General features: G+C 41.9%; 1 protein-coding gene across 1 annotated transcript in view; it reads right to left on the minus strand.

Annotated features, from left to right (window-relative positions):
• itgav (integrin, alpha V) overlaps positions 1-17,500 on the minus strand; it is a 71,125-nt gene that overhangs the window by 14,969 nt on the left and 38,656 nt on the right. The window contains exons 12-24 of the mRNA XM_028590306.1: positions 15,861-15,936; positions 13,069-13,198; positions 12,572-12,669; positions 11,194-11,287; positions 11,015-11,060; positions 10,592-10,699; positions 10,002-10,057; positions 7,847-8,001; positions 6,494-6,631; positions 5,644-5,711; positions 4,088-4,232; positions 2,898-2,990; positions 2,062-2,141 (exon numbers count right to left, since the gene is read on the minus strand). Coding sequence (XP_028446107.1) covers positions 2,062-2,141; positions 2,898-2,990; positions 4,088-4,232; positions 5,644-5,711; positions 6,494-6,631; positions 7,847-8,001; positions 10,002-10,057; positions 10,592-10,699; positions 11,015-11,060; positions 11,194-11,287; positions 12,572-12,669; positions 13,069-13,198; positions 15,861-15,936 — 1,287 coding nt within the window. The remainder of the gene's footprint in view (positions 1-2,061; positions 2,142-2,897; positions 2,991-4,087; positions 4,233-5,643; positions 5,712-6,493; positions 6,632-7,846; positions 8,002-10,001; positions 10,058-10,591; positions 10,700-11,014; positions 11,061-11,193; positions 11,288-12,571; positions 12,670-13,068; positions 13,199-15,860; positions 15,937-17,500) is intronic.

Here is a 17,500-nt window from a genome sequence, read left to right on the forward strand (position 1 = left end):
TGGAAATAAGTAAAAAATGACCAATCGACTAAAGAAATCTTAGTCGACTAGGACCAAAAACAACCGATTAGTCGACTAATCGACTAAGAAGTGGCAGCCCTAATATATTCACCTAATATCTAGCAATCTCAGAGTAATGAGAGACTTTAAAATACTCCAAACTGAGTTCAGCAACCAAAAACAGCTTCTTAGTGTCCGTTTAAGAAACGGCAGATTGACTGAGAAACTCACCCATCGAAGACAAATCCTACAAAACAGGCTTAATATCAAAAATCCACAATAGTAATAATATCGTACAAACGAGGACAGCTGCTTTATTTTGCACTTCACTGACAATCTAATCGTTTCCCACTTTGTACTGCTACTGCTGCACAATACTTTCCCCTTCGGGATGAATAAAGTTTTATTTCATCTTATCGTATGTTACTGGTTGGAGCTTCGGTTTGTCTCTTTGGACGAGACATTTTAAACTATATTCTTCTGATGTTATGAACACAGCTGTGAGGCTGAGCAGTGAGGAAACTAACGGGGTAGCTGTAGCTGTAAGTGTGGAGCACTAGATGCATCTCTTCTGTGTGTGTGTGTCTCTCTCTAAGTGTGTGTCTGTGTCTTTGTGTGTCTGTGCAACACGCCTCTGGAGGAGTTAAGTGTCTTGCTCAGGGGCACATTGGTCGACGTATCGCAGTGGGAATTGAACCCGGGTCTCCCGCACCAAAGGCATGTGTCATATCCAATGTGCCATTACCACCGTGTGTGTGTGTGTGTGTGTGTGTGTGTGTGTGTGTGTGTTTGTGTGTGTGTGTGTCTCTCTCTAAGTGTGCATGTGTCTCTCTCTAAGTGTGTGTCTCAGTATGTGTGTGCATCTCTTCTGAGCTGTCCGAGTGTAACCGACGACAACTGAAACCTGTCATTAACATACCTCCCTCCCTCCCTCCCTCCCTCCCTCCCTCCCTCCCACAGAAACACAAACATATTCAGACTGGAGAAAGTGAAGTCTGTTGGCCTCCGAGCGCTGCTTCCTTCTGCAGTTTTCGGGCGTTTTTGTTATTCAAATGAGCGTTGGAATGAAAGCAGCTCTGCTTTAACGAATGCTGAGCGACTCACGGACCTCCTCTTCTCTCTCGGGCATGAAGCTCCGGCCTCTTTTATCCTAGGGTTTCTAATTAATAACATTCAAGCTCAAACAGAGAAGCTTCCCTACAGACCAAGAGTCCAACAGATATATCGGCCGATATTAGGCATTTTCCAAACTATCGGTATCGGCATTTATAATGGCCTTTAAAAAAAAAATGTGATAAAACAATACATATAGAACAGGCCAAAAGTTTGGACACACCTTCTCATTCAATGTGTTTCCTTTTTATTTTCATGACTATTTACATTGTAGATTCTCACGGAAAACTATGAATGAACACATATGGGATTATGTACTTAACAAAAAAGTGTGAAATAACTGAAAACATGTCTTATATTTTAGATTCTTCAAAGTAGCCACTCTTTGCTTTTTTTGATAACTCTGCAAACCCTTGGTGTTCTCTCAATGAGCTTCATGAGGTAGTCACCTGAAATGGTTTTACCTTCACAGGTGTGCTTTGTCAGGGTTCATTAGTGGAATTATTTCCCTTATTAATAAAAAAGCAAAGAGTGGCTACTTTGAATATGGCTATGTTTTCAGTTATTTCACACTTTTTTGTTAAGTACATAATTCCATATGTGTTCATTCATAATTTTGATGCCTTCAGTGAGAATCTACAATGTAAATAGTCATGAAAATAAAAAGGAAACGCATTGAATGAGAAGGTGTGTCCAAACTTTTGGCCTGTACTGTATATCGGCCGATATATCGGAATATCGGATTTTCAAATAATCAAATATTCGTATCGGTATCGGCCTTAAAAATCCTTCATCAGTCGAGCACACACACACACACACACACTTCGCTGTAGCTACAGAATAACATCTGTTCCAAAAGCGCATCGTGACCTACAACACAATTCTACAGCAAATGTGAGACTTATGAAGGCCTAAAATAAAAAAATAGACTTTTTTTTAAGACGGTACCTGACGATCTGCACGTCGAACTTCACCGACGTGTCCTCCTCCGACAGCTGGTGCACGCTGAACCTCAACTCCGCCAGCACCTGGCCAATCACAGCGCGGGAAAGAGGCGGCAAAGGAGCCAATCACAAAGCAGCAGGAGACAGACAGACGGTCGAGAACGTCAGGTCATACACAAGTCATGGAGGAAAACGAGTGGTTTTACACATTACGTTTCGGCAAGAAAAAGCTCTTCTTTTGTCTCGTGTTCTGAATGGAAATGTCTCCGTTCAAGGTGTTTTCACTGTCGATTTGTTTCACCGTTTCACTGTTTTTGAACTGCAATAAATGCAACATTTATTCAAAAATTTCCACAAGGAATTGTGTTAAATTAACCTGATTTCAATGTTGACAAAATAATTGGGATTATGATTTTTTTCTACATAATTGAGCAACTCTAAGAGAAGCCATGAAATATAAAATGTACACTTGATCGGCATCATTTAAACAACAGATTCAAACTCTGTTCAAACATTATTTCAGATAGCATACACAGAGAGAGAGAGAGAGAGAGAGAGAGAGAGAGACGCAATGGAAAAGAAGAAACGTCCGCGATGACTTTTTTCTAAAAAATATTCAATTTAAATTCAACTTTTTTTCCAAAAATATTAGATTATTAAGAATTAACATTATTTTTTTTAATAAAAAATAATTTATTTTATAAAGAATATACATTTCGTATATATACAAAAATATTCAACGTTTTTTCAAAAATATTCGACTTTTTTTCTCCACAGTGTCCGATGAGTTCCTAAAAGAGCCCGAGAGGGAGAGTTTTTGTGACAGCAGCGATCACTGACCTTGGTTCCTCCCTTCATGGGGTTTCCCAGGTCACACACCACCATCTTGGTCTGGTTCTCCTTCTTGTAAGCGCAGGACAGCCGGCTGAGGGTCTGGAAGAAGAAGAACACACTTTTATGTCTTATATAACCAGGGCTGGGTTATCAATGATGGCTACAAAAAAGCCTGAAAGTCCAAAGTCAGAACCAAAGTAGAGAAACCGGCAGCTGTCAGAAACGCTGCAGACCGGAGTCTTGCGCGAGTGCTGTTCTCCCCGCTGATCTACATCTAAATACACATTTACTCAACACGACTTTACACTTCGTTCACTTTGCATTGAAAATGGACTCAGAGAACAAACTCACACACAAGAACCCGTCTCTGAGCAGAGGGGGACATTTAAAACAACAGCACTTAACTGAATAGTTATTTATTTTATTCGGGGAATGCAATGTTTTCTCACACATATTAAATTTTTTTCTCAAAAGTATAAAAAAAAAAAATTCTCAAAAATATTAATTTGTTTTTTCTCAAAAATATTCAATTTCTTTTTCTCCTAAAAATTATTCAATTTTTTTCTCTCAAAAATATTCATTTTTTTCCCTCAAAATATTTGATTTTTTTCCCAAAAATATTTGATTTTTTTCTCAAAAATATTTGATTTTTTTCTCAAAAATATTCATTTTTTCCCCCAATAAATATAATTTTTTTTTCAAACATATTCAAACTTTTTTTCAAAAATATTTGATTTTTTTCCTCAAAAATATTTGATTTTTTTCTCAAAAATATTTGATTTTTTTCTCAAAAATATTTGATTTTTTTCTCAAAAATATTTGATTTTTTTCTCAAAAATATTTGATTTTTTTCTCAAAAATATTTGATTTTTTTCTCAAAAATATTCAAACTTTTTTTCAAAAATATTTGATTTTTTTCCTCAAAAATATTTGATTTTTTTCCTCAAAAATATTTGATTTTTTTCCTCAAAAATATTTGATTTTTTTCTCAAAAATATTTGATTTTTTTCTCAAAAATATTAAATTTTTTTTCCTCAAAAATATTAAATTTTCCCCCCGATAAATATAAAAAAATGTTTGAACATTTTCCAACTTTTCTTCCTGCCCGAACTGGGCTGCACCAGCAGCGCTAACCACTGACCCGCCGTGCCGCCATGGGCTTTGCGTTGAAGAGCGTTAACCGCGGGAGAGTTTACCTGGCTGCGGATGACGCCGGTGAAGTCGGCCTGCTGCGGAGGGTAGACGTGCAGCTCGGCCTCGTAGGCTCCTTCCCCCTGGTTCTCAGCGCTGATCTCCAGGGTCAGAGCGTTGTCGTCGCCGATGTAGATCTGCTGACGATCGCTGCGGCAAAAACACAACGCCACCGGTCACTAGGGGGCGCACTTCACCTGTAACTCACCTTCCTGTTCACTGGGGGTTATAGAAGAGGTCAAACATGGGGGGTCTGTGTGTGTCTGTGTGTGTGTGTGTGTGTCTTTGTGTGTGTGTGTGTGTGTGTGTGTGTGTGTGTGTGTGTGTGTGTGTGTGTGTGTGTGTGTGTGTGTGTTTCTGTGTGTGTGTCTGTGTGTGTGTGTCTGTGTGTGTTTCTGTGTGTGTGTGTGTGTGTGTGTGTGTGTGTGTGTGTGTGTGTGTATGTGTGTCTGTCTGTGTGTCTGTGTGTGTGTGTGTGTGTGTGTGTGTGTGTGTGTGTGTGTGTGTCTGTGTGTGTGTGTGTGTGTGTGTGTGTGTGTGTGTGTGTGTGTGTGTGTGTGTGTGTGTGTGTGTGTGTCTGTTTCTGTGTGTCTGTGTATGTGTGTGTTTCTCTGTGTGTGTGTCTGTGTGTGTGTGTGTGTATGTGTGTGTGTCTGTGTGTTTCTGTGTGTGTGTGTGTGTCTGTGTGTCTGTGTGTGTTTCTGTGTGTGTGTGTGTGTGTGTGTGTGTGTGTGTGTGTTTTCTGTGTGTGTTTCTGTGTGTGTGTGTGTGTGTGTGTGTGTGTGTGTGTGTGTGTATGTATGTGTGTGTTTCTGTCTGTGTGTGTGTGTGTGTGTGTGTGTGTGTGTGTGTGTGTGTGTGTGTGTGTGTGTGTATGTATATATATGTGTGTCTCTGTGTCTGTGTCTGTGTCTGTGTGTCTGTGTGTGTGTGTGTGTGTGTGTGTGTGTGTGTGTGTGTGTGTGTGTGTGTGTGTGTGTGTGTGTCTGTGTCTGTGTCTCTGTGTCTGTGTGTCTGTGTGTGTGTGTGTGTGTGTGTGTGTGTGTGTGTGTGTGTGTGTGTGTGTGTGTGTGTGTATATATGTGTGTGTGTCTGTGTCTGTGTCTCTGTGTCTGTGTCTGTGTGTCTGTGTGTGTGTGTGTGTGTGTGTGTGTGTGTGTGTGTGTGTGTGTGTGTGTGTATGTGTGTGTTTCTGTGTCTGTGTGTCTGTGTCTGTCTGTCTGTGTGTGTGTGTGTGTTTCTAGAATAGAGGCGACAGGTCATTGGGGGGTGAGGCTCCGCCTGCTGGCTGCTAACAAAGGGTTGTTTTAGTGGAACTGAGTAACGTAGAAATTAATATAATTCTGGATGAATGGTTGACATAAAACATGCAGCAGATATTAAAGCATTAATTTAAGCAGACGGCACAAATGTTATGCCACGTGCAGCTGACTGCCCGTTGCCCCAGCTGCCTTTTGATTGGCTGTCTGCCGTCTCTAGGTATTTCACTTAGGCTTTGACTCAAAAGATGTCTCTGATTTTTAAGATTATTATCGAGATGAGAACACTAAATGTTTCCCACCTCTTCACCGACAACTTCAGGTTGGGTTTACAGATGTTGTCGTCTCCACAGTCCAACAGGATGTGAGCCTGAGGGAGGGAAGAATGAAGGAAGGAAGGAAGGAAGGAAGGACAGACCAATGGAAGGAAGTAGGGAAGAAGGGAAGGAAGGAGGGCAGAAAAAAAAAACATTAATAAAAGCACCAAAATATGTCAGAAAAAGCGCTCAAAAAATGCTCCAAATATTATGTTTCTATATGAATAGTTATTTATTTTATTAGGGGAATGCACATTAATCAACGTTTTCTCAAAAATATTCATTTTCTTTTTAAAAAATATTCATTTTTTTTTTCAAAAATATTCATTTTCTTTTTAAAAAATATTCATTTTTTTTTTCAAAAATATTCATTTTTTTTTTCAAAAATATTCATTTTTTCTTCAAAAATATTACATTTATTTCCTCAAAAATATTCTACTTTTTTTCTTTAAAATATTTCAACATTTTCAGATCCTTTACTGCAGTAAAAATATTAAACCACACTGGTACAGTAAAAGTCGTGCATTTTTCTCAAAAATATTCAATTTTTTTTCTCAAAAATATAAAAAAAATAATTTCTCAAAAATATTAAATTGTTTCCCCAATAAATATAAAAAAATGTTCAAACATATTACAACTCCAAAATGATGTACAGCGTTTGAAGCGTTCTGTTATCAAATGTCTTGAAGAACAGTTGATACAGCAGCTGGTCGGTTTGGGCTGAGCCCCGACTGTCTGGCTCCGCCCCCTGATCGTGTCTGGCTCCGCCCCCTGACTCGTGTCTGGCCCCGCCCCCTGACTCGTGTCTGGCCCCGCCCCCTGACCGGTGCGTTACCTGCTTGGTGACGTTTGACGGGGTGGACATGTCGAGGACGGGCTGCAGTCCGGTCGAGTCTGCCGCTTGCTTGAAGTCCAGACTGTACTCCATCACCACGGAGATGGGAGTGATCTTATCCCGAAACTCCCGATCGTCCTGAGAGAGAGAGAGAGAGAGAGAGAGAGAGAGAGAGAGAGAGAGAGAGAGAGAGAGAGAGAGAGAAAGAGAGAGAGAGAGAGAGAGAGACAGAGAGAAAGAGAGAGAGAGACAGAGAGAGAGAGAGAGAGAGAGAGAGAGAGAGAGAGAGAGAGAGAGAGAGAGAGAGAGAGAGAGAGAGAGAGAGAGAGACAGAGAGAGAGAGAGAGAGAGAGAGAGAGAGAGAGAGAGAGAGAGAGAGAGAGAGAGAGAGAGAGAGACAGAGAGAGACAGAGAGAGAGAGAGAGAGAGAGAGAGAGAGAGAGAGAGAGAGAGAGAAAGAGAGAGAGAGAGAGAGAGAGAGAGAGAGAGAGAGAGAGAGAGAGACAGAGAGAGAGAGAGAGAGAGAGAGAGAGAGAGAGAGAGAGAGAGAGAGAGAGACAGAGAGAGAGAGAGAGAGAGACAGAGAGAGAGAGAGAGAGAGAGAGAGAGAGAGAGAGAGAGAGAGAGAGACAGAGAGAGAGAGAGAGAGAGAGAGAGAGAGAGAGAGAGAGAGAGAGAGAGAGAGAGAGAGAGGGCTAAGGTTGAGCTAAAGTTAGCAACGATTATTGTCTTTGAGAAGACGTCTTCAAATGTCTCGTTTTGTCCCCAACTCAAAGATATTCAGTTTCCTGTCCCCGAGGAGAGAAGACACTAGAACAATATTCTAGGGCTGCCACCTCTTAGTCGATTAGTCGACTAATCGGTCGTTTTGGTCTTAGTCGACTAAGATTTCTTTAGTCAATTAGTCATTTTTTATGCTTATTCATGCTTAATTACTCATTTCCAAGAAACTTCTGAGCACATTTCTGGTAAACACAAGATTTAAAGTGGTGCTTTTGCAGGATTAATTGTGGAGAAACTCAGTTTTACAGATGGTTAATTAACTACATTTATATTGTGCTTTTCTAGTCTTAACCACCTCTCAAAGAGCACAGCTCTGTCAATTAAATCAACTAATCGATCAGTCGACTAAATCCTATAAGTGTTAGTGGACTAAGAATATCTTTAGTCGAGGACAGCCCTACAATACTCACGTTTAAACACGCTGACATCACAACAAGTTCACCTGTTTTATCATTAAAAAAAAATGACTCAAACTGATTCATGGATTATCAGTTGGCGATTAATTCAATAGTTGACTACTCTATTCAATCTTTTGCAGCTCTTTTTCTAAAGCGCGTTTCATTTCCTCACCCTCAGGAAGATGCCCTGCTCCTCGCAGGCGGGGCGTTTGCCGTTGCCCACCGTCATGTTCTTGGAGTACTGAAAGTTCCTCGTGTACAGGAAGAGGACTCGTTTGGTCGCCTCCTTCTGCTTCAGGCGGTCCAACAGCAGGTCCACACGGAAAGCTGGGGACCAATCAGAGCGGACGGATTATTAGGGAAGGCTCAGCTAGGGCCGGGCCACATATGGGTGTTACATCGACGTCGATATATGAGGCAAGATAATGATTCTGGATATCGTAATATGACACGAGTGTCTTTTCCTGGTTTTAAGGACTGCGGTTACAGTAAAGTGATGTGATTACTGAACTGACCCAGACTGTTCTAGCTGTTCTGTTACTTGGTAAAAAGGTGTGGAAAAGGGGATGAAAAGGAGACGGAAAAGGTGACGAAAAAGGTGACAAAAAAAGTTGTGGAAAAGGTGACAAAAAGGTGATAAAAAAAAAGGGTGTGGAAAAGGAGACGAAAAGGTAACAAAAAAGGAGACAAAAAGGTGATGAAAAAGGTGACTAAAAGGGTGTGGAAAAGATTAGTAAAAGGAGACAAAAAGGACACGAAAAGGGGATGAAAAAGGTGTGGAAAAGGAGATGAAAAGGAGACGAAAATGTGGTGAAAAAGGTGACGAAAAAGTTGACAAAAAAAGTTGTGGAAAAGGTGATGAAAAGGTGATAAAAAAAGGTGTGGAAAAGGAGATGAAAAGGTGACGAAAAAGGAGACTAAAAGACGATGAAAAAGGTGTGGAAAAGATTAGTAAAAGGAGACAAAAAGGAGACGAAAAGGCGATGAAAAAAGTGACGAAAAAGGTGTGGAAAAAGTGTGGAAAAGGAGATGAAAAGGAGACGAAAATGTGATGAAAAAGTTGACGATAAAGGAGACAAAAAGGTGATGAAAAAGGTGACGAAAAGGTAATGAAAAAGGAGACGAAAAGGTGACATAAAAGAGACGTAAAAGGTCTGGAAAAGGAGATGAAAAGGTGATGAAAAAGGTGACGAAAAGGTAATGAAAAAGGAGATGAAAAGGCGACAAAGGAGACGTAAAAGGTGTGGAAAAGGGGATGAAAAGGAGACGAAAAGGTGATGAAAAAGGTGTGGAAAAGGAGATGAAAAGGAGACGAAAATGTGGTGAAAAAGGTGACGAAAAAGGTGACAAAAAAAGTTGTGGAAAAGGTGACGAAAAGGTGATCAAAAAAGGTGTGGAAAAGGAGACGAAAATGTAACGAAAAAGGAGACGAAAAGGTGATGAAAAAGGTGACGAAAAAGGAGACAAAAAGGTGATGAAAAAGGTGTGGAAAAGATTAGTAAAAGGAGACGAAAAGGTGATGAAAAAGGTGACGAAAAGGGTGTGGAAAAGATTAGTAAAAGGAGACAAAAAGGAGACGAAAAGGTGATGAAAAAGGTGTGGAAAAGGAGATGAAAAGGAGACGAAAATGTGGTGAAAAAGGTGACGATAAAGGAGACGAAAAGGTGATGAAAAAGGTGACGAAAAGGTAATGAAAAAGGAGACGAAAAGGTTACATAAAGGAGACGTAAAAGGTGTGGAAAAGGAGATGAAAAGGTGATGAAAAAGGTGACAAAAAGGTAATGAAAAAGGAGACCAAAAGGTGACAAAAAGGTGACATAAAGGAGACGTAAAAGGTGTGGAAAAGGAGATGAAAAAGGAGACGAAAAAGGTGATGAAAAGGTAATGAAAAAGGAGACGAAAAGGTGACATAAAGGAGACGTAAAAGGTGTGGAAAAGGAGGCGAAAAAGGAGACAAAAAGGTGACGAAAAGGTAATGAAAAAGGAGACGAAAAAGGTGTGGAAAAGGAGACGAAATGGTGATGAAAAAGGAGACAAAAAGGTGATGAAAAAGGTGATGAAAAGGTGACGAAAAAGGAGACTTTTATCAAAAATCTCATGTGTAAACATTTCGTGAAAGCACCAATGGTCCACCCGACAATATCGACATCGATGCATTTGGTAAAAGAAATACTGTGATGTTTGATTTTCTCCATGTGGCCCAGCTGTAGGCTCAGTGTTATTCTGTTGACATGTTTATGCGTGTGTGTGTGTGTGTGTGTGTGATTTTCTCCATGTTGAAACACAGAGCCGTCATTAGAGAGAGAAGCTGCGGGGGTTTGACTTACTGAGATCAGCTGGAGCTCCGGGGCCACTGGCCTTCAGACAGTACTTCACCCTAAAACTGGACAACACACACACAGTTTACACCCAGGGACCAGATAGATAGATAGATGGATGACTAGAAAGATAGAAGCATGCTGCGTGCCGATTGGCTCTCTGACACTGAGGAGACTTACTCCTTAGGTATTGGAATTTGGTACTTTAACACTTAAGTACTTGATACTTAAGAGGCAATTCGGTCACTGTACTGAATTCGGTAACCAGCCCTAGTTATTAACCAAATAAACCTTGCTGTCGACAAAGTTCGCCGACTTATACACATTCAATTTAAACAACTAGTCCATTTTGTCATAGTCAGTACATCAAAACATTTCATTTGAGATGGATGTTCTTTACTCATCGTAATAATAGGACAATGCAAAAGAAAATGGGATTCATTCTTAGCTTCTCCTAAATATGCACAACCTTTTTATCTTCTTGGATACTTTTAAATGTACCAACTTCAAGGGGAAAGGACTCAACTGTTCTCAACTGGTAGTAATAACTAAATAAATGAAATGTGGAGCTTTTATTGTGAAAGGACGGGAGAACTCACCAGGACACCAGCGTGGTGGTACCAGGAAGTTGGCAGGTCTTTTCCTCGGGGTTTATAATCTGAGGAGTCATGTCTAACGTGGCGTTCACACTGATCACTGGACGAGCTCTGAGAGACACACACACACACACACACACACACACACACACACACACACACACACACACACACAAAATCAGGGGAACACACAATTGTGCAGTGAAAGTTAAATGTGTCTATAAAGTCAGTAGGAGAAAGCTGAATGAAAACAGAAGCTCTTTGATATCAGAGGTGGCCTTGCTCATTAAACTACACACACACACACACACACACACACACACACACACACACACACACACACACACACACACACACACACACACACACACACACACACACACACACACACACACACACACACACACACACACACAGTGTAATTACCTGTATAAAACAGCTTTGTCTGCTCCGAACACTCCCACTATTAAATCTGAAAATTAAAAAGACAGACACGCATCAGCTTTTTCTACACAGCAGCGGTTGATTCGATCCCTGCTCCGTTTGTGTGTCTGTGTGTGTCCGTGCGTGTGTGTGCGTCCCTGTGTGTGTGTGTGTGTGTGTACCTGGATATCCATTCTGATCGATGTCAGTATTTCCAGTCATGGAGTATCCGAAGCTAGCAGGCATGTAGCTGGACGCCCACGTGCCCGTCAGGACCTGAGAGACAAAGACACACAACGAGCTATAAATGTGGGTTCTTCTCAGAGGAGAAACAAGGATTCAGATCCAGGACCACTTTAATACCACCTTGGGTAAAATGTAATGCCAACTTTACAGCCATATAACAGAAAATCGTTGTGGATTTAAAACCAGAGGAAAGAAGTATTTACAAAGTAGCGTTACCTGAATTGAAACATTCTTTGTAAAGTGTTTGTTCTTTAATAACATTAAAATGAATAAAATATTTGTTGCATTTAGAGCTCTTATGCTATGAAACTAAAATACAAAATAAATAGAATAATAAGAATTGAAACTTGTGCAGCAGGAGTTGTTACTATTAGTTAGATCTTGGCAAGATAAGATCTGTAATGCTGTAATGTCTTCAGGGATTGTTTCATCCCAGAAAACATGTATTCATGATGTTACGGTTTTTTATTTAATCCTACGAAAGGACAGGAACACATTTAAGACCTTTGTAAATGAAAATGAATACGTTTGAAATGTCCAATGTGTGGGAATTTCTCCCATCTAGCGTTGAGATCTTATATCGCAATCAACTCTCTCGCACCACGCAGTTCAAAGTACGTATTACAGCCACGGTATCCTTCACGCTTCAGAAAGCCGGTCTCTTGCTCTTTTCAATATCCTTTTTCTTTTTCTGGGCGAAGAAGAAGAAGACTCGTGCTCCATGTTTCGTTCTTCAAACCTGCCACTGGGGCCGGGAAGCTACGATACCCATTAGCAGCATTAGCAGCATCTGAGAGTTTATCATGTGATAGCGAAAACGCCAAAGGTGGAGCAATATCTCCTGTATGCAGATGATACAATATACATGTATACAAAACGCCAAAGGTGGAACAGTATCTCCTGTATGCAGATGATACAACAATATACATGTATACAAAACGCCAAAGGTGGAGCAGTATCTCCTGTATGCAGATGATACAACAATATACATGTATACAAAACGTGAAAGGCGGAGCAGTATGTCCTGTATGTCCCTTACCGGCTAACGTATTTCAAGATGGAGCATGAATATGGAGCGTCTACCCCAGTTCATGCACATGCAAATGTAAAATTTCAAGCCAATAGGAATACTTGGAATTGATGGTGGAGGTAAATATTCACGAAAAAGGACAAAGTTGGTGAACAGGCAACACAGATTTTGATAATGAACAACTAAACACGTTACACAGTGGGGCTTTAAGGCCTTATTTTAGAATATGAACTGTAATACTTTGCAGGAGCCCTGAGTAAAGTAGCAGTGGTTGTAGTATTTACCTGGGAAGGTGAGGGGTCAGGCCCACGGGGGCGGCCGTTGTGGATGTAGACTACACCTTGATGGTTAAGGCCTCCGTACGGTGCAGAGATGGCAACATCTGGAGGGAGACAAGAGACAGGAGGGGAAGCAGGAATGATTTTAGTTGAGTTTGAGTTAGTTTTCAGTGTGTTTGTTAGTTTTATCTTAGTTTCAGTTGGTTTTCAGAGTGTTTGTTAGTTTGATCTTAGTTTCAGTTGGTTTTCAGAGGGTGTTTGTTAGTTTGATCTTAGTTTCAGTTGGTTTTCAGAGGGTGTTTGTTAGTTTTATCTTAGTTTCAGTTGGTTCTCAGAGGGTGTTTGTTAGTTTTATCTTAGTTTCAGTTGGTTTTCAGAGGGTGTTTGTTAGTTTTATCTTAGTTTCAGTTGGTTTTCAGAGGTTGTTTGTTAGTTTTATCTTAGTTTCAGTTGGTTTTCAGAGGGTGTTAGTTTTAGTTGAGTTTGAGTTAGTTTTCTCTCACCGTTGTATCCATCCATGTTCAGGTCTCCCAGCGCTGTGATGGCCGAACCGTATCTGGCATAAAAATCAGACCCTGTGAGCAACTGAGGTGGGTGGAAGGAAAATCCACCGCGGCCCATGTACACCGACACCTGAAAAAAAACACACACACACACACACACACACACACACACACACACACACACACACACACACACACACACACACACACAAATATGGTTATTTCCTCTTTAATTTCCGTTTAAGATGTTATAAAGGACTTGTTTGACTTCATTCACATCAGAAAGTCATTAGGTTTTCTCATTATTTCAATAGCAGTTACAAAACTGGGTTGGACTTTGTGGCAGAGTAGCATACTGGTTTGAATCCTACTTAAAGAATATGGACTACTTTGGTGATTACACATCTGAGCGGACAAATATGACATGCGGAGTTCCCCAAGGCTCCATTCTGGGGCCTCTTCTGTTTAACATCTAAATGCTTTCACTGGCTCAGATTATAGAAAACAACAAAATAAGTTATCGTAAATATGCAGACGACACACATACTTACATAAACATAAAACCAGGGGACTACAGTCCAATACTAACAGAGTAAATGCATTAAGCAAATCAACGATTGGATGTGCCATAACTTTCTTAAATTAAAACGACAAACGACAAAAAAAAAAGAGGAACGATAAAAACTTGGCGATTCAGCCTGTGATTTAGGATTACTGTTATTTGATCTGCTATTAGTCTCACTGTTTACTGTTCCCTCGCCTGTGGTCGTACCCGAGCTGTACTGAGTTTCTGCTAATGCTAACACAACACAACTCGCTGCTGCTTTAAAGGGATACTCCACCGTTTGTTGAAATAGTTGTTATCACGGTCTACCCTGGCTGTAGATAGGTGGGCCAACACATTTTTTGTCTCAGTGCAAGTAATTAGGTTGTTTTTTTTGTCTTTTGTTGGCTCACTTTTACTCAAAACATGCTAACCGGCAACATAGGATTCCATTCACTACGCTAAGCTAACTAGCGGCGGCGCTGCCGGTGTTGCACCGGACTAAAACGATGCATGCACAAAAAAATGCGTTGGCCCACCTATCTACAGCTAGAGGAGACCCCACCTATCTACAGCTAGGGGAGACCCCACCTATCTACAGCTAGAGGAGACCCCACCTATCTACAGCTAGGGGAGACCCCACGTATCTACAGCTAGAGGAGACCCCACCTATCTACAGCTAGGGGAGACCCCACCTATCTACAGCTAGAGGAGACCCCACCTATCTACAGCTAGGGGAGACCCCACCTATCTACAGCTAGAGGAGACCCCACCTATCTACAGCTAGGGGAGACCCCACCTATCTACAGCTAGAGGAGACCCCACCTATCTACAGCTAGGGGAGACCCCACCTATCTACAGCCAGGGGAGACCCCACCTATCTACAGCTAGAGGAGACCCCAACTATCTACAGCTAGAGGAGACCCCACCTATCTACAGCTAGGGGAAACCCCACTTATCTACAGCCAGGGGAAACCCCAACTATCTACAGCCAGGGGAGACCCCACCTATCTACAGCTAGAGGAGACCCCACCTATCTACAGCTAGAGGAGACCCCAACTATCTACAGCTAGAGGAAACCCCACCTATCTACAGCTAGAGGAGACCCCAACTATCTACAGCTAGAGGAGACCCCACCTATCTACAGCTAGGGGAGACCCCACCTATCTACAGCTAGAGGAAACCCCACCTATCTACAGCTAGAGGAGACCCCAACTATCTACAGCTAGAGGAGATCCCACCTATCTACAGCTAGAGGAGATCCCACCTATCTACAGCTAGGGGAGACCCCACCTATCTACAGCTAGAGGAGACCCCAACTATCTACAGCTAGAGGAAACCCCACCTATCTACAGCTAGAGGAGACCCCAACTATCTACAGCTAGAGGAGATCCCACCTATCTACAGCTAGAGGAGACCCCACCTATCTACAGCTAGGGGAGACCCCACCTATCTACAGCTAGAGGAGACCCCAACTATCTACAGCTAGAGGAAACCCCACCTATCTACAGCTAGAGGAGACCCCAACTATCTACAGCTAGAGGAGATCCCACCTATCTACAGCTAGAGGAGACCCCACCTATCTACAGCTAGAGGAGACCCCAACTATCTACAGCTAGAGGAGACCCCACCTATCTACAGCTAGAGGAAACCCCACCTATCTACAGCTAGAGGAGACCCCAACTATCTACAGCTAGAGGAGATCCCACCTATCTACAGCTAGAGGAGACCCCACCTATCTACAGCTAGAGGAGACCCCAACTATCTACAGCTAGAGGAGACCCCACCTATCTACAGCTAGAGGAAACCCCACCTATCTACAGCTAGAGGAGACCCCAACTATCTACAGCTAGAGGAAACCCCACCTATCTACAGCTAGAGGAGACCCCACCTATCTACAGCTAGAGGAGACCCCACCTATCTACAGCTAGAGGAGACCCCACCTATCTACAGCTAGAGGAGACCCCAACTATCTACAGCTAGAGGAGACCCCACCTATCTACAGCTAGAGGAAACCCCACCTATCTACAGCTAGAGGAGATCCCACCTATCTACAGCTAGAGGAGACCCCACCTATCTACAGCTAGAGGAGACCCCACCTATCTACAGCTAGGGGAGACCCCACCTATCTACAGCTAGAGGAGACCCCACCTATCTACAGCTAGGGGAGACCCCACCTATCTACAGCTAGGGGAGCTAGGAACTGCGCGTGTCTAAGTGTGTGCGTGTGTGTGTGTGTTTTTCCTACCTGTCCCACCTCCCTCAGTTTCCCATCTGACCCTCTGTCCATGAAGAGAGGAGCTCCAACGAACAGATCCACCAGACTGACAGACACACAGGGAAGGAACAGCGTTATGGTCATGGTTTTCAATGCCGCTGTGCTAAGCTAAACGCTAAAGAGGGAACGCAACAGATTTCCCCCCCCTTCTCGTGTACTCATAAAGGACTTCCTGCGATCACACTTGTGTACGCTCGAAGCCAAACACACATGTTGAATGTGTTTCCTGCCTCATAAAACTCTTGTCAGCTATTTGTTTTGGATTAATTGAGAGCTGCATTGTTTACATCAACTTGTGGTCTCCTGTTTTTAATTGGCTCTCTGCAGCGTTTTAAAGACGCCAGATGTCACCACTCCACAGATAGCAGAAATGTGGGTCGTGTTAACCCCGTGTGTTGAAGATATTATTAATAGTTTGACATTAGAGATGCACCGATTAAAACTTTCTAGGCCGATTCCGATTTTCTTTGAGTCAGGCCAGCTGATACCGATTCTAGCCGATTCTGATTTCATATGTTCTAACCCCGTTACAGCACACACACAGATATTTATTTTCTATCTTTTCTTTAATAGAACATGTTTTGAACAGATAATGGATCACTATGAAGTAGAACTATATAAAGGACTCCTGGCGTGGGACATTCACACACTTCCACATCCAATATCACACTAAGGAAATGTGATTCTGGTTTTTGTTGTGGTCGGCATATGTCAGACTGACCTGCAGGCCGCCAGTCATGGCTCAGCACGGGAAAACCGGCCAATTCCGGTCACCGGCCAGTCTATCGGTGCATCTCTATTTGATTTATTAAACATACAACATGTAACTTTCAGCTAGCATCCCGAATGAAGTCTCTTACGTATGTGCCGGGGGAGTGAGGCAGGCAGACCGGAGTGTGCTAGCTGGCTAAATTAGCATTAAATTAATCGTCTATCTATAACGTTACCGTTACTTGTGAACTTATTCGTGGGTTAGCGCAGTGCTGCTAAACAATGGTCAAAACAATCACACCACTAATAACTTTATGAGCGTGTTGAACGATGTTGTAACCCTATAATGTTATCCACCAAGCATTAGCTAGCATTAACGTTAGCTACTTGTCAACCAGCACATGCATTGTAGTAACACTAAGCTGGATTAATATTGATATGTATCAATAAATAAGGTTTCTGCTGTATTACTGTGGTGCGAAGTTGCATGTAGTCAATCACAAAATGCTGCCTTTTGGCGGAAAAAGCAGTGTTAACCAGTATTTTTTTCTGGGACATTGTATGATTTACAATTACTCTCGAACGTAGCATCTGGGTGCCCGTGTTTTGACGGAAGTTACGAGTAACTGGAGGGTGAAAGGTCATATGACGCCACTGACGAGCGACTAAATGAAACGGGACGTGTCTGAAAATAAAATAACTGATTTCTCTGGGTTTGCCATTTGATGGAAACATTTGGGATAGTGTAACTACACAACTCAAACAAATATTTAACATAGATATGGTCGTTTTTAGACATTTTAATGCAGAAAAGTTACATTTTGTAATTTTAAACTGGACAAATTAGAAGTGCAGATTGAGTCACAGCAGCTCTTTTAGAAGTTCTTCCCTGATCGTAA

This window comes from Perca flavescens, chromosome 11 (genome assembly GCF_004354835.1).
Source record: "Perca flavescens isolate YP-PL-M2 chromosome 11, PFLA_1.0, whole genome shotgun sequence".
Lineage (NCBI taxonomy): Eukaryota > Metazoa > Chordata > Actinopteri > Perciformes > Percidae > Perca > Perca flavescens.